The following is a 17,821-nucleotide window of genomic DNA, read 5'->3' as shown; positions in this document are numbered from 1 at the left end:
ACCATTAATAAATAAAGTAGTAACACTTAGCATTTGTACAGCACCTTTCATCTGTAAATCTCTGTACTTATTTACCTTGGTAATGCTCTATCATCCCCATTTTGCAGATAGTGAAACAGGTGCAAAGAGGTGAAATGATTTCCCCAAGATTATATAGTGATTTACTGTATAAGTGGCGGAACACCAGAGATGCCTATAAGCCCTGTGTATCTTGTGAATGAATATAAACAAGTATTTCTTTAATACTAACAATATTGCTGAAAGTATACAAAAGCAATACTGTTTTTGTATTAATACTAACAATATTGCTGAAAGTATACAAAAGCAAGTTAAAGAAGTATGGGTTGGATGAAAGGACTATAAAATGGATAGTGAACTGGCTAGAGCATAGGGCTCAACGAGTAGTGATCAATGGCTCCATGTCTAGCTGGCAACCGGTCACAAGCGGAGTTCCCCAGGGGTCGGTCCTGGGGCCGGTTTTGTTCAACATCTTTATTAATGATCTGGAGGATGGGGTAGATTGCACCCTCAGCAAGTTTGCGGACGACACTAAGCTGGGGGGAGTGGTAGATACCCTGCAAGGTAGGGATAGGATACAGAGTGACCTAAACAAACTAGAGGATTGGGCCAAAAGAAATCTAATGAGGTTCAACAAAGATAAGTGCAGAGTCCTCCACTTAGGAAGGAAGAATCCCATGCACAGCTATAGACTGGGGACCGACGAACTGGGCAGCAGCTCTGCAGAAAGGGACCTGGGGGTAACGGTGGATAAAAAGCTGGATATGAGTCAGCAGTGTGCCCTGGTTGTCAAGAAGGCCAATGGCATATTGGGCTGCATTAGGAGGGGCATTGCTAGCAGGTCACGGGAAGTGATTATTCCCCTCTATTCGGCATTGGTGAGGCCGCATTTAGAATATTGTGTCCAGTTTTGGGCCCCCCAATACAAAAAGGATGTGGACAAGTTGGAGAGAGTCCAGCGGAGGGCAACCAAAATGATTAGGGGGCTGGAGCACAGGACTTATGAGGAGAGGCTGAGGGAACTGGGCTTGTTTAGTCTGCAAAAGAGAAGAGTGAGGGGGATTTGATAGCGGCCTTTAACTACCTGAAAGGGGGTTCCAGGGAGGATGGGGCTAGGCTGTTCTCGGTGGTGGCAGATGACAGAACAAGGAGCAACGGTCTCAAGTTGCAGGGAGGGAGGTCTAGGTTGGACATTAGGAAAAAGTTTTTTACTAGGAGGGTGGTGAAGCACTGGAATGGGTTACCTAGGGAGGTGGTGGAATCTCCATCCTTAGAGGTTTTTAAGCTGCGGCTTGACAAAGCCCTGGTTGGGATGATATAGCAGAGGTTAGTCCTGCTTTGAGCAGGGGGTTGGACTAGATGACCTCCTGAGGTCCCTTCCAACTCTAATATTCTATGATTCTATGATTCTATGACTATATATTAATGGAAGTTATACAAGTAACAGCTATATGTAAGATTTACTTACCACACTGGCTGAGCATTCACCATGCTACATTGTATTGCAATACATTTATTTCTGTACCTTCCCTTAACCCCAGTAGGTGCCCTGTGGAGCAAATGCATTGAGACCATGCCTCAGCTGGGTCAGTCTTTATCTCCCAAGATAGTGAAGCTACACTAGTTTGCACTAGCTGGGAATCTGGCCCTTTGCTTCTGGTCGGTAGGAACCAATCCTTATGTTCAGGCTGCCAGGGTGCATTCCAAGCCTCGTTGTTAGCTCATCTCCCTATCACAGGAAGCTTTCCAAATGCCAGAAATCCTTTCAGATTCAGCAGCCTCTGCTTCTCAGCACTAAGGATGATCCCTCTAAGCACAAACCTGCTATTTTCACTTGTAAGTTTTCATCTCTGGATGGAATTTGACATGGACTGTATGTTCTCTCCTCTTAAGTCATGTAGGGGTATCCCCTGCCTATGGAGCATTCCTTCACACAGCCAACTCATGTATCTGTGATTTGTTCCAGTATCATCCACGTGGAGATTCTTACTCTGTAAAACATGGGCAATGGACTGCTCGTAAATATTTTCCACCTGCTAAGGTTGTGCCATCTCCAGTACTGACGACCAGTTTTCTCTCTAATCTCTGTCCACATTAGCGCTTTCAGACAAAGCTAAATCTGTGTGGGGGAAACACCTGTGTAGCAGTCATGAAAATCACAGAATTTCAACTTGCAGAGTTTCTTCCAGAGCATTCCATTGGCATAATGCAGTTAGGCAGGGGCAAGACCCAGCAAATTAATGGATGTCCTGAGATCTCTGGAGAAATCCCACAGTTCTCAGGACTCCAGTGGAAAGCAGAGGCAGTTGCATAGAGGCCCAGTGCAGCCCTAGTGTACTCAGGATCCATACTGTTCCCTATAGCATCAGCCATGCTGCTACAGACTCCCAGCTGCTGACTGTCTCCCAGAAATCCATTCTTAAGAGCAATTTCAAAGCACGGAGAGGAATATACAGCACAAAGTGCTGTCTGTCAACATTATCTTCCATGGGCAAACCCTCCTGGGATTGGGGGACAATGCCATAGAGACAGGCCTGGTATACCTGGCACACCCCCTCCTGCATCCATTAACATGGACTCCTAACCTCACCAAGTGAATGCAATGGCTTTTCTATGAGCGGAGAAAGAAGAGAATTTTGCAGAGCTATTTCTACGCCTCTTCAGCACCCTTAACTTTTTTCTGCCGTGTTTGATTCATCTCCACTCACAATAGAAGAGGGAAGCAATGTGGTCTATGGTGCACAAATGTAACATCTATTGTATATTGGCCTAAACATCATCTAAAAATGGTAACACTGGTAATAAGTGTTTTCCATGAGGAAATATCAGGATCTGATTTGGATTTCTTTTACCTATCACATTTCCCTCCAGTAGCAAACGAGCCTTTTAATTTTGTTTGTGCAGAGCTCCATTAGGGAAGGAGACTATCAATAGTTCCTCTCGGACCTGAACTGCCGGGTAAGGTTTTAATTTTTTTAATTGTCTAACTCAGTGGTTACAACCTTTTTTCATTTGTGGACCACTAAAAAATTTTGAATGGAGGTGCAGACCCTTTGGAAATCTTAAACATAGTGTGCAGACCCATGGGGGTCCACAGACCACAGGTTGAAAACCACTGTTCTATGGTAATGACAACCTTTCACTGACCCCTTAGACACAGTCTGCAGACCCCCATGGGTTCGTGTACCACAGACTGAAACCACTGGTCTAATGCATCCTTTTTGGACATATCACATTTTGCAATCTCTTTGAAAAGTAGTTAAGCAAGTTTATGATTCAAAACCTCCTCTTCTAGTCACTTACTGTATCGTATACATGCTAATCATAAATTTCATAAACCCTTTCGGTCTTCACTGCCACGGGCAGCATTCTGTATGCAGCAAGCTTTGTCAAACCTAATTATATGACTAGTGCTACTATTTCCCAAATTTCATCAACTTCTGTCAGTTGAGAATGAGCCATTTCAAATACATGTCCTTGTAGACATTCACCAGAAAAATCTGTGATGAATTAAAATGTGTTTAGCAGCACAAGCTGAAAACCTGGACCTTTCCCAAATCAGTTCAGCATCATTTTTCTTCTCTTGCTCTCCATTTCTCTTCTCCCACCCCATCTTTATTTGCGGACTTCCCCATCTCTCCTGTTAGTCAGCAGTTATCTGTACAGTCCTTTACTTCTTGGTAGCAAGGCAAGTTACACATCTTTTGCCAATGCTGCAGCCTGCAACCTCTGCCAGAGACTGTCACCTATTTAAGATACTCACCCCTTTGTCAGGGGAAAAAAGTGGAAGTGTTATGTTCACATCTCCTGCATGATTAAGCTGTTAGTATTCCAGAGAATTGCAAGGCACTACCAACCACAAAACAATATGGAGTTGCGTGATTTTTTTTTAATCAACTTCTCATCCTCACTGCAGACACGATTCAAAACTAGTCATTTTGCACATCAACATCACTGCAAATTTATTTCCCCTTATTTATCTACATTGTGGTAATGCCTTGGAGTCCCAGTTATGGCCTAGGACACCATTGTGTTAGTCAATATACAAACACAAAACAAAGAGAGGGGCCCTGCCCCGAAGAACTTACAAACTACAAAAGAAGCTCTCTCTGTGAGGACTGTAATTCTCTAGATGTTTGTTATAATACTGCCAACCCAAATGTTAAGAAAACCATGAGTCAATCCCTAAAGAAAAACAAGGCTAGCTTAAAAATCATGAAATTTCTAAAACCCACTATGTTTTAAGTTTATTTGGTTTTTGAGCCTTTAAGGTGCACTGGGGTTACATTTTTAAGCTTTTCTCCACAGCCATAAGGGCTAAACTTTTTCTTTTTTTTTTTTTTAAATGGAAACTGAGATTCTCATGTGTTCATGAAACTCCAAGAGCTCAGGCTTTAAGAAAAATACCAAATATTGCAAGACTCATGATAAAATCATGAAAGTTGATGACAATGTCACTGCTTAGCTATGGCCAGGATGGATTTTATAGGCACTGGCCAGTTCTGAGCGCTGAAAATAAACTGAAAAGTTTGGCCACATGGCTGTAATTCTTTTTAGTATGCTTCACAGTCCAGAATTGTTGAAAGCTTCCCCCATTTTGGCCTCTAGATCTTTTGCGAGTGAGTTAACCTGCTTTCTCAAACTTGCTCAACACAATGCAGATTAATGTTCACCCACTCATCCATTTCTATGTGTTAATGAGTGATTTAAGCTTTAAAACTCTTTTGTCATTTTGCTATCATTATCTTCTACATGGAAAGTATTCTGCTTCATTACATTGTCTTCATTAAAATAAACCTTCAAATGGCATGTGGGTGAGCACAGCCCTCCAGTTCACTCTATGCTATTTGTAAAGAGTGGCAAAGAGCCCATTGCCTGAAAAAATCAGCAATTATATAATTATATTAAAGTAGCTACATGTGACACATCAATATTATATGAGTCATTCTGCAGATGTGCGGAAGTGGCAATAAAATATTATACTGTCCTTTACTCTTCATTTATCATTACTGTGTATTGTTAATATACATTTCACATTATGGAAAGGAACAAATGCCAGCCTGATATGGCAACATAACATCATTTTAGTGGAACAATTTGTTATTCCATGAACAAAACAATATTTGCTTAAGACATTATTTCTCAGTTTCCCAGAAGGAAAAAATTCAGTACAAGCATAAGCATGACCAAACTTTTCTATTTGTTCCTGGAGCTTGCACACCATTGCTACTATTAAACAACACTTGATCTGAGCTGGAAGAGCATTCCCTGCACTCAGGCAGGACCAAGTATAACTAGGCCATCTCTGACAGGTGTTTATTCAACCTCTTCTTAAAACCTCCAATGATGGGGATTCTGCAACCTCCCTATGACACCTATTCTAGAGTTTAACTACCCTTATAGTTGGAAAGATTTTTGTAATATCTAAACTGAATTTCACTTGCTGCAGATTAAAGCCATTACTTCTTATCCTACCTTCAACGCACATGGACAACAATTGAGCACCGTCCTCTTTGTAACAGGCCTTAACATATTTGAAGACTGTTATCAAATTCTCCCTCAGTCTTCTGTACTCAAGACTAAACATTCTGAGTTTTGGGTTTTTTTAACCTTTCTTCACAGATCAGGTTTTCTAAACCTTTTATCATTTTTGTTGCTGTCCTGGGGACTCTCTCCAATTTGTCTATCTTTCCTAAAGTGTGGTGCCCAGAACTAAACAGTGCTCCAGCTGAGTTCTCACCAATACTAAGTAGAGCAGGATAATTACCTCCAATGTCTTACATACGACACTCCTGTTAATACATCCCAGATTGATATTTGCCTTTTTCACAATTATATCACATTGACTCATATTCAAATTGTGATACACTATAACCCCCAGATTCTTTTCACCAGTACTACTACCTAGCCAGTTATTCCCCATTTTGTAGCTGTTTGATTTTTTTCTTGTTTAAGTATACTACTTTGCACTTTATTGAATTTCATCTTGTTGATTTCAGACCAATTCTCTAATTTGCCAATGGTGTTTTGAATTCTAATTCTGTCCTTCAGAGTGCTTGCAACTCCCTCATCTTGGCATGTCCACAGATCTTATAAGCAAACTCTCCACTCTGTTATCCAAATCATTAATGAAAATATTTAATAGTACCAGATCCAGGACAAACCCCTGTGGGACTCTATTAGATATACCCTCCCAGTTTGACAGCAAATAGTTAATAACCACCTTTGGCCCATCATGTTTTTATCATAGTCTTGTTAATTTGGCATGCACTTTTATAAAAATATTATTTACCCTTTCATTGCTAATTGTAAGCCAAATCCTGCTGTTTTCATTTATGTTGACCCATATGCTGATCAGCCAACCTATTCTGAACAAACTCAGTTGTGAAAGATACAGAGAAGGGCTATTGAGCTCATAAGGGTCTGGAGGGTCTTTGCTAAAACAGCAGAAGAATCTATGCAAACTGGAGGAGAGGTGGGTACAGGGGATCTTACTACAGGATATAAGTACCAAAAAGAATCACAGAAAAACTGAATAAAGAACTCCATGTGAATTTAGAAGCAGCAACAGGAAAATACATAGACACTCTTATAAAATTAAAGAGAATGTAGATGAAATACACAGAAGGATCCTGCAAATGCTCCACTGTTATTTTGTTGAAAGCTAATTTCTGTAATTTTTTAGATTACAATATTGTGTTTAACAGGCTCATTTTTGGGTAACTCTACAAGAGATTGCAGCTTTCAATCATTTACGCTTCTCCATAGCCAAAAAATATCATCTGTCACTTTAGTGATAAGAGTAGCCAATGCAGCAAGCTGGCCTAATGCCAAACTATGACAACTGGAAATGCTTTGAGAATTTGCAAATGCCATAATTTTATTAAATTATTTTTTCTGAAGATTATATTAGACAGAAGTGAAATTACCAATAATTTGAAATTTCCTAGAGGTTGCCAGGCTTCATGATAAGAATAATTGATTCAACCTTCCAATTTAATGGACTATCCCTGAATAAAAAGGCAGATTAAATCTTTCTGTCAATGGTTCATGTAGGATATTAGCAACTGGTAGCTTCCCCAACTTCTAGTGGGGAATGGCGTGGGGAGAAGCCTGGGGATGTGGATCAGATGAGGATCCACATATTTGTATCTACGCAGGGCTCTACTCATTTGTGTGTGTGTGTGTTTACCTGTTTAACCTTGTCAACACCTCATTTCTTTATCCTAGTTAATAAACCTTTAGTTAGCTTATTACAGGATTGGCTGCAAACATTGTCTTTGGTTTGAGATCTGAGTACAACTGACCGGGGGTAAGTGACTGGTCCTTTGGGACTGGCAGTAACCTGAATATTACTGTGATTTTTGGTGTAAGGGATCATCTATCACAGAGGCAGGCTTGCCTGGGTGAGAAGACATGTCAAAGTACCCAAGGAGACTGTCTGTGGCTCCCTATTAAGATTGTTACAGTACCTGCAGAATTCACACTTGTTACTTGGTTGGTGAAATCTAAGTATAGAACACACAACCAGTTTGGGGTTCATGCCCTGTTTCTTGGCAGTCTGCCCTGAAGTTGGCACTCACAGTGGTGAGCCACTTCAGATAGTGTGACACAAGATGTGACCACAAACAATGGAAGCCCAATTTACATAGAAATCAGCAAGGGGATGGGAAGACCACAACAAGGGAAAAATAACGTGAGGTCATCCTGCCTCTTTCAACAAAATCTTTGAAATTTGGAAAATTAAAGAAAAGACAGAAGCCATCCTTGGCATCCATCACTAGACAGACATAAGGAAACAGAACTCTTGCAAGCTGAAATGATAGGTCCTTCAACCGAGTTGGGGTTTGAAATCTCTGGAAACTGAATATAGGTGAGACGCCACCTTGAACAAGGCCTGTACTTTGCTAGATGTGTTTTCACATTTATTTGCTTGTAACCCTTTCTAACTTTATTCCTTTTATTTGGCATCACTTAACCTATGGCCTATTGTAAATACATTTGTTTTATTTTTACTTTATTTTAGTTCTGTGTTTGAAGGGAATGGGTGTTTGAAGAGAAGGAAGTTGTGATGTGTTTTGTGTCTTTAGAGGAAAAAACTACCATTATTTCTCTGAACTGCCCAGGAGCGGGATGGCCATTCTAATGCACATGGTTTTGGGAAAATTCAGGACTGGGTGTGTGTGCGGGTCATCTTGCTGATTGTAACCAAAGTTGATGGAAACCAGAGTGGAGCTATAGGACTGTAAACAGGCTGCTGAGCTCAGAGCTGATGAACCTGGACTGTTTAGTACACAGACATCAGTGTGTGACCTGCATGCTTGTAGGCTAGTTGTGAGCATCCCAGGCTGGGAGCTACAGCAGCAAAGCATTGTAAAGCACCTACAGTTGCAGGGCAAGTGGTGCCACAACCCCTCACTGGTACGGATTGCCCCCAAAACCTGGTCAGTGTAGTACATGCAGATATCTTTATAGGTATGAACATTAATTCCAAAAGACAGACTTGCATGAAATAACTATTAAAGAGGTCTACAATTTCCCTGTTGTCTCTATATGTTAAACATACTGAAAATTTCATCAGTCTTCCAAGCAACACTTAATAGTTTTTCCAGAATGTCTGAGTGTCACACAAAAGTCAAAATGTCTTGTTTAAATAAAAAGCAGCCTTTTGTTTCGCTCATCAAGTCTGCTCATTGGGTATATTAACTACATGGTTGATAACCATCCTAAGTATTGGGGTGTCTGTTCATTTTCCATAGCTGTGTTCATTTTTTTTAAATTTCAGTTTCTCAGGAGTGATCTATGAGCTTGGAGTACCTTTAATTCTTTTCATTTTAGTGGGATATTGTTATTACAGATTCTTTTCTAGTTCCTCAGACAAAAACAGCCAACTTCAATCTACACCTAAGATCAGAGTCAGTCTCTGTCATTCTATAATAATAAAACCAAATTTTAAAAGCCTGTTCATTAGAAAGTTTAAAACACTTCTATTTCAGCTGGATAAGTCTCTTTTTAATGATTCCTTAATTTTGTATGAATGCAATAAATTATCCACTGTGTGTTCTTAAATTCATGGCCACAATGAAGTATGTTTGATGAAGACAAAAAAGTCTACTGTCTTAGGATAGCAGGGTTCTATCAGGGCTTGATTAAATTTGATAGACAGAAAACTAGCAGAATGAAGCAGAAGCAGCATCCTATGATGACGGTAAATAAGAGGTACATGGATCTATTCAATACAATTTTAATTTAAGCAAATTAAAGAATAGTAATTTGCCGCCTCACATTCTGCACCACTACAATTTAATCATTAGAAGATTCAGATTGATGGTAGCAGCCATTGTCTTTCCTATATTTGCCAGCTGACTTAAACAAAATTGGAAAACTAAGCCAGAACCAATAACCTTACAACTATATGTTAGAGAAAGCCTCCCTATAGCTTCCCCAGGCATGTGATCATATAGTATATGAAGTAATCATGCTTACAACACAGAATATTTTACATGAAAATGAGAATATTCTGATACTGCAACAGTCCACACAAGAAATCCACTTCCTGGACACTACAATACAAATAAAGGATGGTCACATTAATACCACCCTATACCGAAAACCAGCTGACCGCAATACATACCTTCATGCCTCCAGCTTCCACCCTGGACACATTACATGATCCATTGTCTACAGCCAAGCCCTAAGATACAACCAGATTTGCTCCAATCCCTCAGACAGAGACAAACACCTACAGGATCTCCATAAAACATTCTTAAAACTACAATACCCACCTGGAGAGGTGAAGAAACAAATTGACAGAGCCAAATGGGTACCCAGAAGTCACCTACTACAGGACAGACCCAACAAAAAACAACAACAGAACACCACTGGCCATCACCTACAGCCCCCAGGTAAAATCTCTCCAACACATCATTAAGGATCTACAGCCTATCCTAGCAGATGATCCCTCATTTGCTCAAGCTGTGGGAAGCAGGCCTATCCTTGCTTACAGGCAGCCCCCCAACCTGAAGCAAATACTCAACAGCAACAAGAACACTAACCCAGGAACCTATCCCTGCAACAAACCCCATTGCCAACTCTGCCCACACATCGACTCTAGTTACACCATCATAGGTCCTAATCACATCAGCCACCATCAGGAGCTCATTTACCTGTACATTTACTAATGTAATATATGCCATCATGTGCCAGCAATGCCCCTCTGCCATGTACATTGGCCAAATTGGACTGTCACTACACAAAAGAATAAATGGACACAAATCAGACATAAAAAATGGTAACATCCATAAACCAGTCGGAGAGCACTTCAATCTCCCAGGGCACTCTGTAGCTGACTTGAAAGTTGCCATACTTCTACAAAAAAACACGTCAGAGAGAAACTGCAGAGTTGGAACTCATATGCAAACTTGACAATCAACCTGGGTCTGAATAGGGACTTGGAATGGTTCTCTCATTACAAGATGTAATTGTCACTGTTCACACATTCTCACCTTCTAATCAATGGTTGTGAATAGGCCTCATCTACTCTAACTGAATGGACTTTGTTTACACCTACCCTCCCCATTGTTGTTTCCTCCCTTGGATGTGTATATACACACCTTCTATCTGTGATTTCCACTTCATGCATCTGAGGAAGTGGGTTGCAGCCCACGAAAGCTTATGCCCGCAGAAATTTGTTAGTCTTTCAGATGCTACAGGACTCTAGTTTTTGCATGATACTGATTGTATATTCTCATTGACCTTTCATTCCCACTGTTTGCTTACTTATGTAGTTGCAAGATTAGTTCATTCAGTTTTTTGCCAGCCCCAAATTTGGTGCTCTGGCGAGTTTGTCTAGGGGTTGCACTGGCCTTGCTATGCTTTAATTGCACTTTAGAGGTTATGGTTGAGGTTGGATCCTAGAGCCGTGCTCCTGAATGTCTACACTGCAGTTAAACAGTGGCTTAGCGGAGTTCCAGTCAGCTGGCATGGGGCAGCTCCAGTGTCTAATTGCAGTGTAGATATACCCCTAGAAGGTACAAGCCAGCTTTAGGAAAATATTTACTATGTTCCCCTAGTCCAGCTCACTGACATGCCCTTTAAGACATGCCCCTATTTTTCCTCCCAAGAAAGCCGCTGCCTGTGTACAGGATAGCAGCGGAAGGGGTTTGTGAAGGGGTGGGGGTGGAGAGATTTGTGAGGAGAGGAGAGGTTGTGGGGGATGGGGCCCCAAAGACATCATCACTGAGGCCCCCCAACTTCTCCTGCCCGTCGGTATCAGTTACAGCGGGCGCAGACCCGTAGGAAGCTGGGCTGTCACTGGCCCCGTGCCCTTTCGCTGGGTGACCCTACCACTCAGCTGCCCCAGTTGTCCCTTGGCGAGATGGCCAGTGGCGCTGCTTTGCAAGGAGCTGTGAGAGGAGGCCGGGGCTCTGTCAGAGCTAGGGAGGAGAGACTCCGCGGCCCAGCCTTCCCGCTCGCCCCTCTGCCACAGCACGCGGCTGTGTGGCGCGGCCAGGTGTGTCTGTCTCCTGCTCCCGCCCCCACGCTCCCTCCTCCCCCGCCTGGGAGCCGCCGCAGAGCGCAGCAGCCAGCCAGTGGAGGAGCGGCAGCAGCAGCGCCGGCCGCAGGAGGAGGTACCGCGCAGGCAGCCGCTCGCACAGGACAGCCGCCGCCGCCGCCGGGATGGCGAGGCAGGGCAGGAAGGGCTGCGACTGCCAGCGCTTCCTGAGGAACAACTGGCTGCTGCTCAGCACGATCTGCGCCGTGCTGCTGGGTGAGTGGCGCTGCGCGGCCCGCGCGGCGCTGCGCTTCTGGGGCCGGGCGCGGGGCAGCCGTGGCTGGCCTGGGGGAACTGCGGCATGATCCGCCCGGGGCGGTTGCTGCGCCGGAAAGATGCTGCTTCTAGCCAGGCGGGGAGGCAGCTGGGTGATTTCCCCGCCTCCCCCTTCCCTCCCCTCCCCAGGGCAGGGACCCCAGCCCCACCTCTCCCTCTGTTCCTCGCCTGCCTCACTGCGGCCACCAAAGGCGGGGCGGCGGGGGGCCCATCCACGCGGCTCTGGGGGATTTACAGTCCGATTCCTTCCCCCCCCCCCCCCGCCGCGCGCGTACCTTTCTGGAGCATGTCTCCGTGGAAACAGCTGCAGGTTAAATAGCATCATCGGTCAGCCAGGCCAGGGGCACGTTCGTGGTGATGCGGAATGTGGCGATCTCGTAGCCCAGCAATCCGATTACCGTATTTTTACATTCACACCATGTGCGTGTGAGGTCCAGCGCCTAGTGCTGGCATGCTGGAAATGATAGGGATTCATTTCTATCGCTGCCTACCAAGGGGCCCGATCCTGCATTTCTTGTGCATCAAAGCTTTGGGTACCCGAGGAATGGGAGATCGAGGCCCTAAATGTCCTCCCAGAATGTCTGGCACCGACACTCTCGTGCTTTAATTCTCCTTCCTGGCATATATCAGGGATAATGTTCCCTTCTCCCCTTCCCTTCTCCTTCCCCTCCCCCCCCCCCCAGTTTTCGGAGATGAACAGTTGTTTCAGTGTAATTATTTACTGGGGGCAGACACTTCAAACTCATCTAGGCAGCTTTCTTTCGACTTGTCTCACTGTAAAATAAACAAATAAAATAAAGACCTTCAGTTGTTTCTCCAGCTGGGATTTGCTAAATAATTCATTTCAGTCATCTCATTTACTTGACAGATTGTATGGTGGACTGTTAGAAATGAAAATTACTCTTGTCTAGCCAATGCACTTATCGTAAAATATTAACACCTTTTAACGTCATAAACTTAAAATAATTAATAATAATTCGAGACAAATTGATGTTAGACCAAATAAACGTTTGTTCTGTTCCTACATATTGGCCCTCTTATTAGCTAAACTGTTTTTCAACATTAATGACAGAATATAATCATTACTCTATAAAAATAAAACCACAGCTTGAACTTTTCTGTTCTGCTTGTTAAAAACAGAAGTTTTGCATAAGTTAAATAAACTATCTGCTGTTACAGCCACAACTAGAAATGGGGGGGGGGGGGTGTATAATGGACAGCCCAAGCATTCGATACTATACTTATCTACCCCCTCTTTATGCCTTCTTTGCTACTTCATCACAGCCTCCAATATTTATTCCACAAACTTTGACCAATAAAAATATAATTAATAATAGGCCTTTGAAATTTCTTTTTCAGTCTTACATGAAAATCTTACATGAAGAAATACAGATTTGCTGTATCAATAGGTATTTTAAAATATCATGTAAATGTAATGTTCATTAGTGACAGACCTAGAAAAATTGATGTCATTTGTGTATCCACAGTACACGTACAACACAGGCTCTATCACTTCAAGTTTCCGCATATGGAATTGTCAGGGTGCCTCAACTCTGACAAGAGAGACCTCCTCTAAGTTAAGAGGGCTGTTTATTCTCAATGGCCCATTCAGTCTTTGGCCTGTAGGCTGAGGCTGTCAACAAAGATGCAAACAGTGCTGGTGTTTTTCGTATTTGGACATCTCTGTCTATCCAGATCACAGGCCACTGAACAGCCTTTAGTTTATGATAATTTTTGGTAATTTCTGTTGCTTAGTTGCACCAGTATCCTGCAGCTCAAAAATTCTGCTTTTTATTAGCAATCCCATGTGCCATCTAATTCCCTGTAAAGTGGTTTTAAATGGATTTCAATATTTTAGGGAAGGATCAACTTTTTTCCCCCCGAGGAAAAAATGGCATGAATTTCTGTAAATCCGAGAATGTGACCAGAGTGGCAGAAAGGGTGGTGGTTCAAGATATGCATGACACATTTAAAGATATTTTTGCATGGAATATAATATTTGTCACTGACATATCTCCTGTCCATTTTATTCTGATTATTATTTTAGAACTTTTTAGATGAGGAGAACATCCTTTACTATTTTTGCTCCTGCATCGATATGTTGCTTCCACTGTTTTGTTACTTACATTTTCCATTTGGCAGTTTTCTTTCAGATTAATTACTAAATTATTGGAAGTATGTGTGTGTCTCTGTGTGTGTTGGAGGAGTGGTAATTGTTGTTATTTTGTGACTTCTGTACTGCAATCTGGAGGTAAAATTAGTGTGTGTCCTCATGTATGTGTGCATGTGTGTGTTGTCATCTAAGGGCTAGATTTTCAGAATAGCTATGCTCAGTTAGGCACCTAAAAAAACCCCCAGATTTTTAAAAGAGTTCTTTGCAGTGGATGCTAAACCGTTTTGAAAATCTGGCCCTGAAGGACTACTTATACCATCACAATTTATTATTATCCACACACATTTGTTGCCATCAGGCATATTTTTCATGAACTGGAGTAGTTATTTCCTAATTATAGAAATGTTACCAAACAATATTCATTTTCACATTAACTTCAACAAATTTATATAGAACTGAAATTTATGGCCTGGCCCTGCAACCCCAAGTAACCAAAATACCTGCTAACTCCAAGAGGGGTTTTACAGTGCAAGAGCTGAACTGGGTGCCCTGGAGGTACAGTGATGTAAGAATGATGGGGAAGATTTTCAAATTACCAATAAGAGATGAGCATGTAAATGCCCTTTGTGCCTTTGAAAATCAACAAACTGGAACCTAAGAATGGTTTTTGATCAGTTACAAAATGGCATTATATTAACAGAGTAAATCAGCTTTGTATGAAGCAATCTTAATCTTCAGGAACCAAGTTGCCTATTACAAAAAGCTGCATGAGATCTGCTATATTTTTAATGTTTCTTGGTGGTGGTATAACTTATATACCACAACATCAGTGAAATCCTTATGAGAACAATTCAATTGCATTACATGTCATAATAAAATGTCATCTCCTTATTACAGCCTGGGGAATGTTTGCAATATGCCCAAACTCCCTACATCTCTGAATTGTAAGCCTTGCTTAATTAAATTAGCATACATACTGGTTTTCTGCATACTAGAGCACACAATTCAGTTTTTTCTTTAGAAGGATGGTTAGTTTGAAGGAGGAGGATAACATCCTATAAAAGGGAGGAGAATGTAATTCAGAGATCACTTTGATAGAAAAAATATCTGACTTTTATAGAAAATTATATATGGTAAGGGATGGATATGAAGAATACAGCAAATTACTCAAAAGAATGTTTAAATTGTTAAACCCTATTTGGTGGATGGCTCTGATGCTCAAGCATTATGGTGGTTTGATATAGCTTTTGCCCATCATCACTAAGAAAGATAAGTTAGAGAACAATATCACACTCATCTCTGGAGATTAAAAACAAAAACAAGAAAACCCCACCAGAATCTTGAACCTTTCTTCCCCTCACTTGTAATAGTTTTCCATGTCATATGGGAAACATTTAATTATCTGCCTGAGTTATTCATCTTTTCACATGAATAACATTTTTAAGAACCCATCTTGTATACTTGTGAATTTCTTTTTTAACAATTTGAAAAGAGATATATGATCTGTGATTTAAGATTTGTGCAGAAAGCATTTTAGCAGCCTCATGCTCTTTGTGTGTGTGTACATCTATCTGCATTAACTGAAGAGTAGGAATAAGGAATTTTTAAGAAGGATTTGTGTTCAGAACTGTTTATTCTTAGCTTCTAAGAAATACTATGTGTATTCAGTGAAATAACATGGACAACAGGTTGTAATTTTTCAGCTGTTTCAAGCAGAAGAACTTTTTGGAACATTTTTGGTTGGGTTTTGTTATGTTTTTATTTGAAAATTACCCTTTGAATTAAAAAAACAGACTGAAGTGATTATTTAGAAAGAATATTTTTTCTGGACTGGCTTGCAGTTTAACAATCCAGCCTAAGCAAAGGGCAAGAGCAGAGAAGGAACTGAACTGTCTCTCTGAGCGTCATGGTTCAGTCAATCTGTGATCCCCTCTTGCTCCAGGGCAGAGGTAAGCCTCACCTAGGCCTTTCGTGGGTGTGAAGTAGTTTCCCTCTGCACCAGATCAGCTCTAGGCATCTTATCTAACTAAAGTAACATGAAAACTCATTTGTGCAAACCCCTAAGGTGTTTTACATTTTAAAAAGTCATGCTACTTACTGTTTTTGTCATAAAAATATGAAATATTGAATTTCACTCCTCATGAAACACAACTAGATTGTACAGGGGGCATGGAGGACTACTGCAAAGAGAGAGTGCAATTCAAACTATGTCATGGGATACGGACGGGATTACTATTTTTACTATTCCTTTATCTCTAGAGTCACTCAACCAGTGATAAACGTTTAAGGTTCATGATTATGAGATAAATATATATTCATCCATAGGCCAATACCATGCAGCTTCAGGAACTTCTGCAAAAAAACAGTCCATCATTTACAGAACCAACTTATCTGACTCATCTGAATGATATGATGGCATGAGAAATAGAACAACAAGTAATAGCAAAGAGGAAAGCTGAACTAATAATTCACCACTGATAATTTATTGAGTTAATTTAGCCTCTTTATCTATTCATGGAATATCTGTAAGCTGACTGAAATTTCCTTTATATTTTTATTATTGAAATTTATTTGGCAATTATCATTTAGAGTTTATATTCCAAATTCAAATAGTCCAGATGAAAATTGTGTTGATTAATTGTGGCTGGTCAGGTAAGTCATATGTATTTTTCTATTCTCTGGCAGAGTGAGCATACATGTACTTCTGGTATGAAGTCAGAATTTTGATTTTTATAAATACACTTGTTACTTCGAAATATTCTGACTTCCCAAACAGAACTAAGATTACAGTGGTGACTACTAAAGAATTAACATTTTCTTACAGTTACCACATGTAAGGAAAGGTGATGATAAAAGAAGGCCAAAACACATGGCATGGGTTAAAAAAGAGCTGGGAATGGGGTGTGGTACAGTTTAGGGAAGTAGCAGGAGCTGTCCATGGTGGCTAGGGAGGCACAGCAATGGGAAAGAGACAGAAAAGTGTGTGGAGGGGTGTCGGGGAAGAGGAAGCAGAGGAGGGGAAGGGGAAGTCAGTGTAATGAGAGGGAATATAAATGATGGGGAGAGAAGGGAAGATGGTAATTGAGTCAGCCACCGTGGGAGCAGGGAAGAGTACAGAGAGAAGACATGCTTCTCTGCAAAGCACTTGATAGCCAGAACCATGGAATCCTGCCAGAGGAAAAACCAAAGAAAACTAAATTGTGACTCCCTGGTTCAGGTAGCTGGAAAGGCATCTCCATGCTGGAGACAACAGAGACATGAGTTCATTCAAGGCCTGATCTTGCACCATGAAGCTAATGAGAATTTGGTCATTGACTTCAATGAGCATGGGATAAGAACCTTAGCTTGTCCAATCTCTTTATGGGAAGCATTACATCACAGGGCCCAAAATTCACCATTGCCCATTATTTATTCTAAAATTAAAATATGATTAATTTATATTTCATAGTAGTGACTTATGTCTGATACATTTCACACAAAACTACATTAAAAGAACATTAAGGCTGCAAAATCGAGAACTCAGAAGTTAGGAAGTGCTAGAATTAAGGCTGCTTGTGCAACCTTAATTTGGCCTCCTTTTGTGTATATCTTATAATACAATCTTTAATTACACAACAAAATACTATTATTTCCTCAGAGCCTCTGCCTCATTCAGTGCACAGGATGAATGGTACTCCATTAATGAATAGATAGTCAATATTTTGTTGTCTCTTCATTGAACAATGTGTGACCCTTTGGCTTATTTACTTCGCAGTGTTCAAATGCTGCTCTGAATGCAAAATTATTAATTTCTATATGGGTTTTTCCATGGCACTCATTGTACTATCTCAATGCTTCACAAACATTAATTTATTTTCTCA

General features: G+C 41.2%; 1 protein-coding gene across 1 annotated transcript in view; it reads left to right on the top strand.

The window, feature by feature from the left end:
• Nucleotides 1-11,688: 11,688 nt before the first annotated feature.
• The window catches only part of SLC1A1 (solute carrier family 1 member 1), a 65,595-nt gene continuing 59,462 nt past the window's right edge, over nt 11,689-17,821 (top strand). Inside the window, exon 1 of the mRNA XM_067543056.1 lies at nt 11,689-11,788. Within this exon, the coding sequence (XP_067399157.1) occupies nt 11,698-11,788 (91 nt within the window). The 5' untranslated portion in view covers nt 11,689-11,697. The remainder of the gene's footprint in view (nt 11,789-17,821) is intronic.

The sequence above is a fragment of the Emydura macquarii genome, unplaced genomic scaffold, assembly GCF_026122565.2.
Source record: "Emydura macquarii macquarii isolate MOO-44397 ecotype Brisbane River unplaced genomic scaffold, CSIRO-AGI_Emac_v2 contig_767, whole genome shotgun sequence".
Taxonomy (NCBI): domain Eukaryota; kingdom Metazoa; phylum Chordata; order Testudines; family Chelidae; genus Emydura; species Emydura macquarii.
The sequence above is the reverse complement of the archived record's forward strand: the minus strand, read 5'-3'. Positions and strand labels throughout refer to the sequence as shown.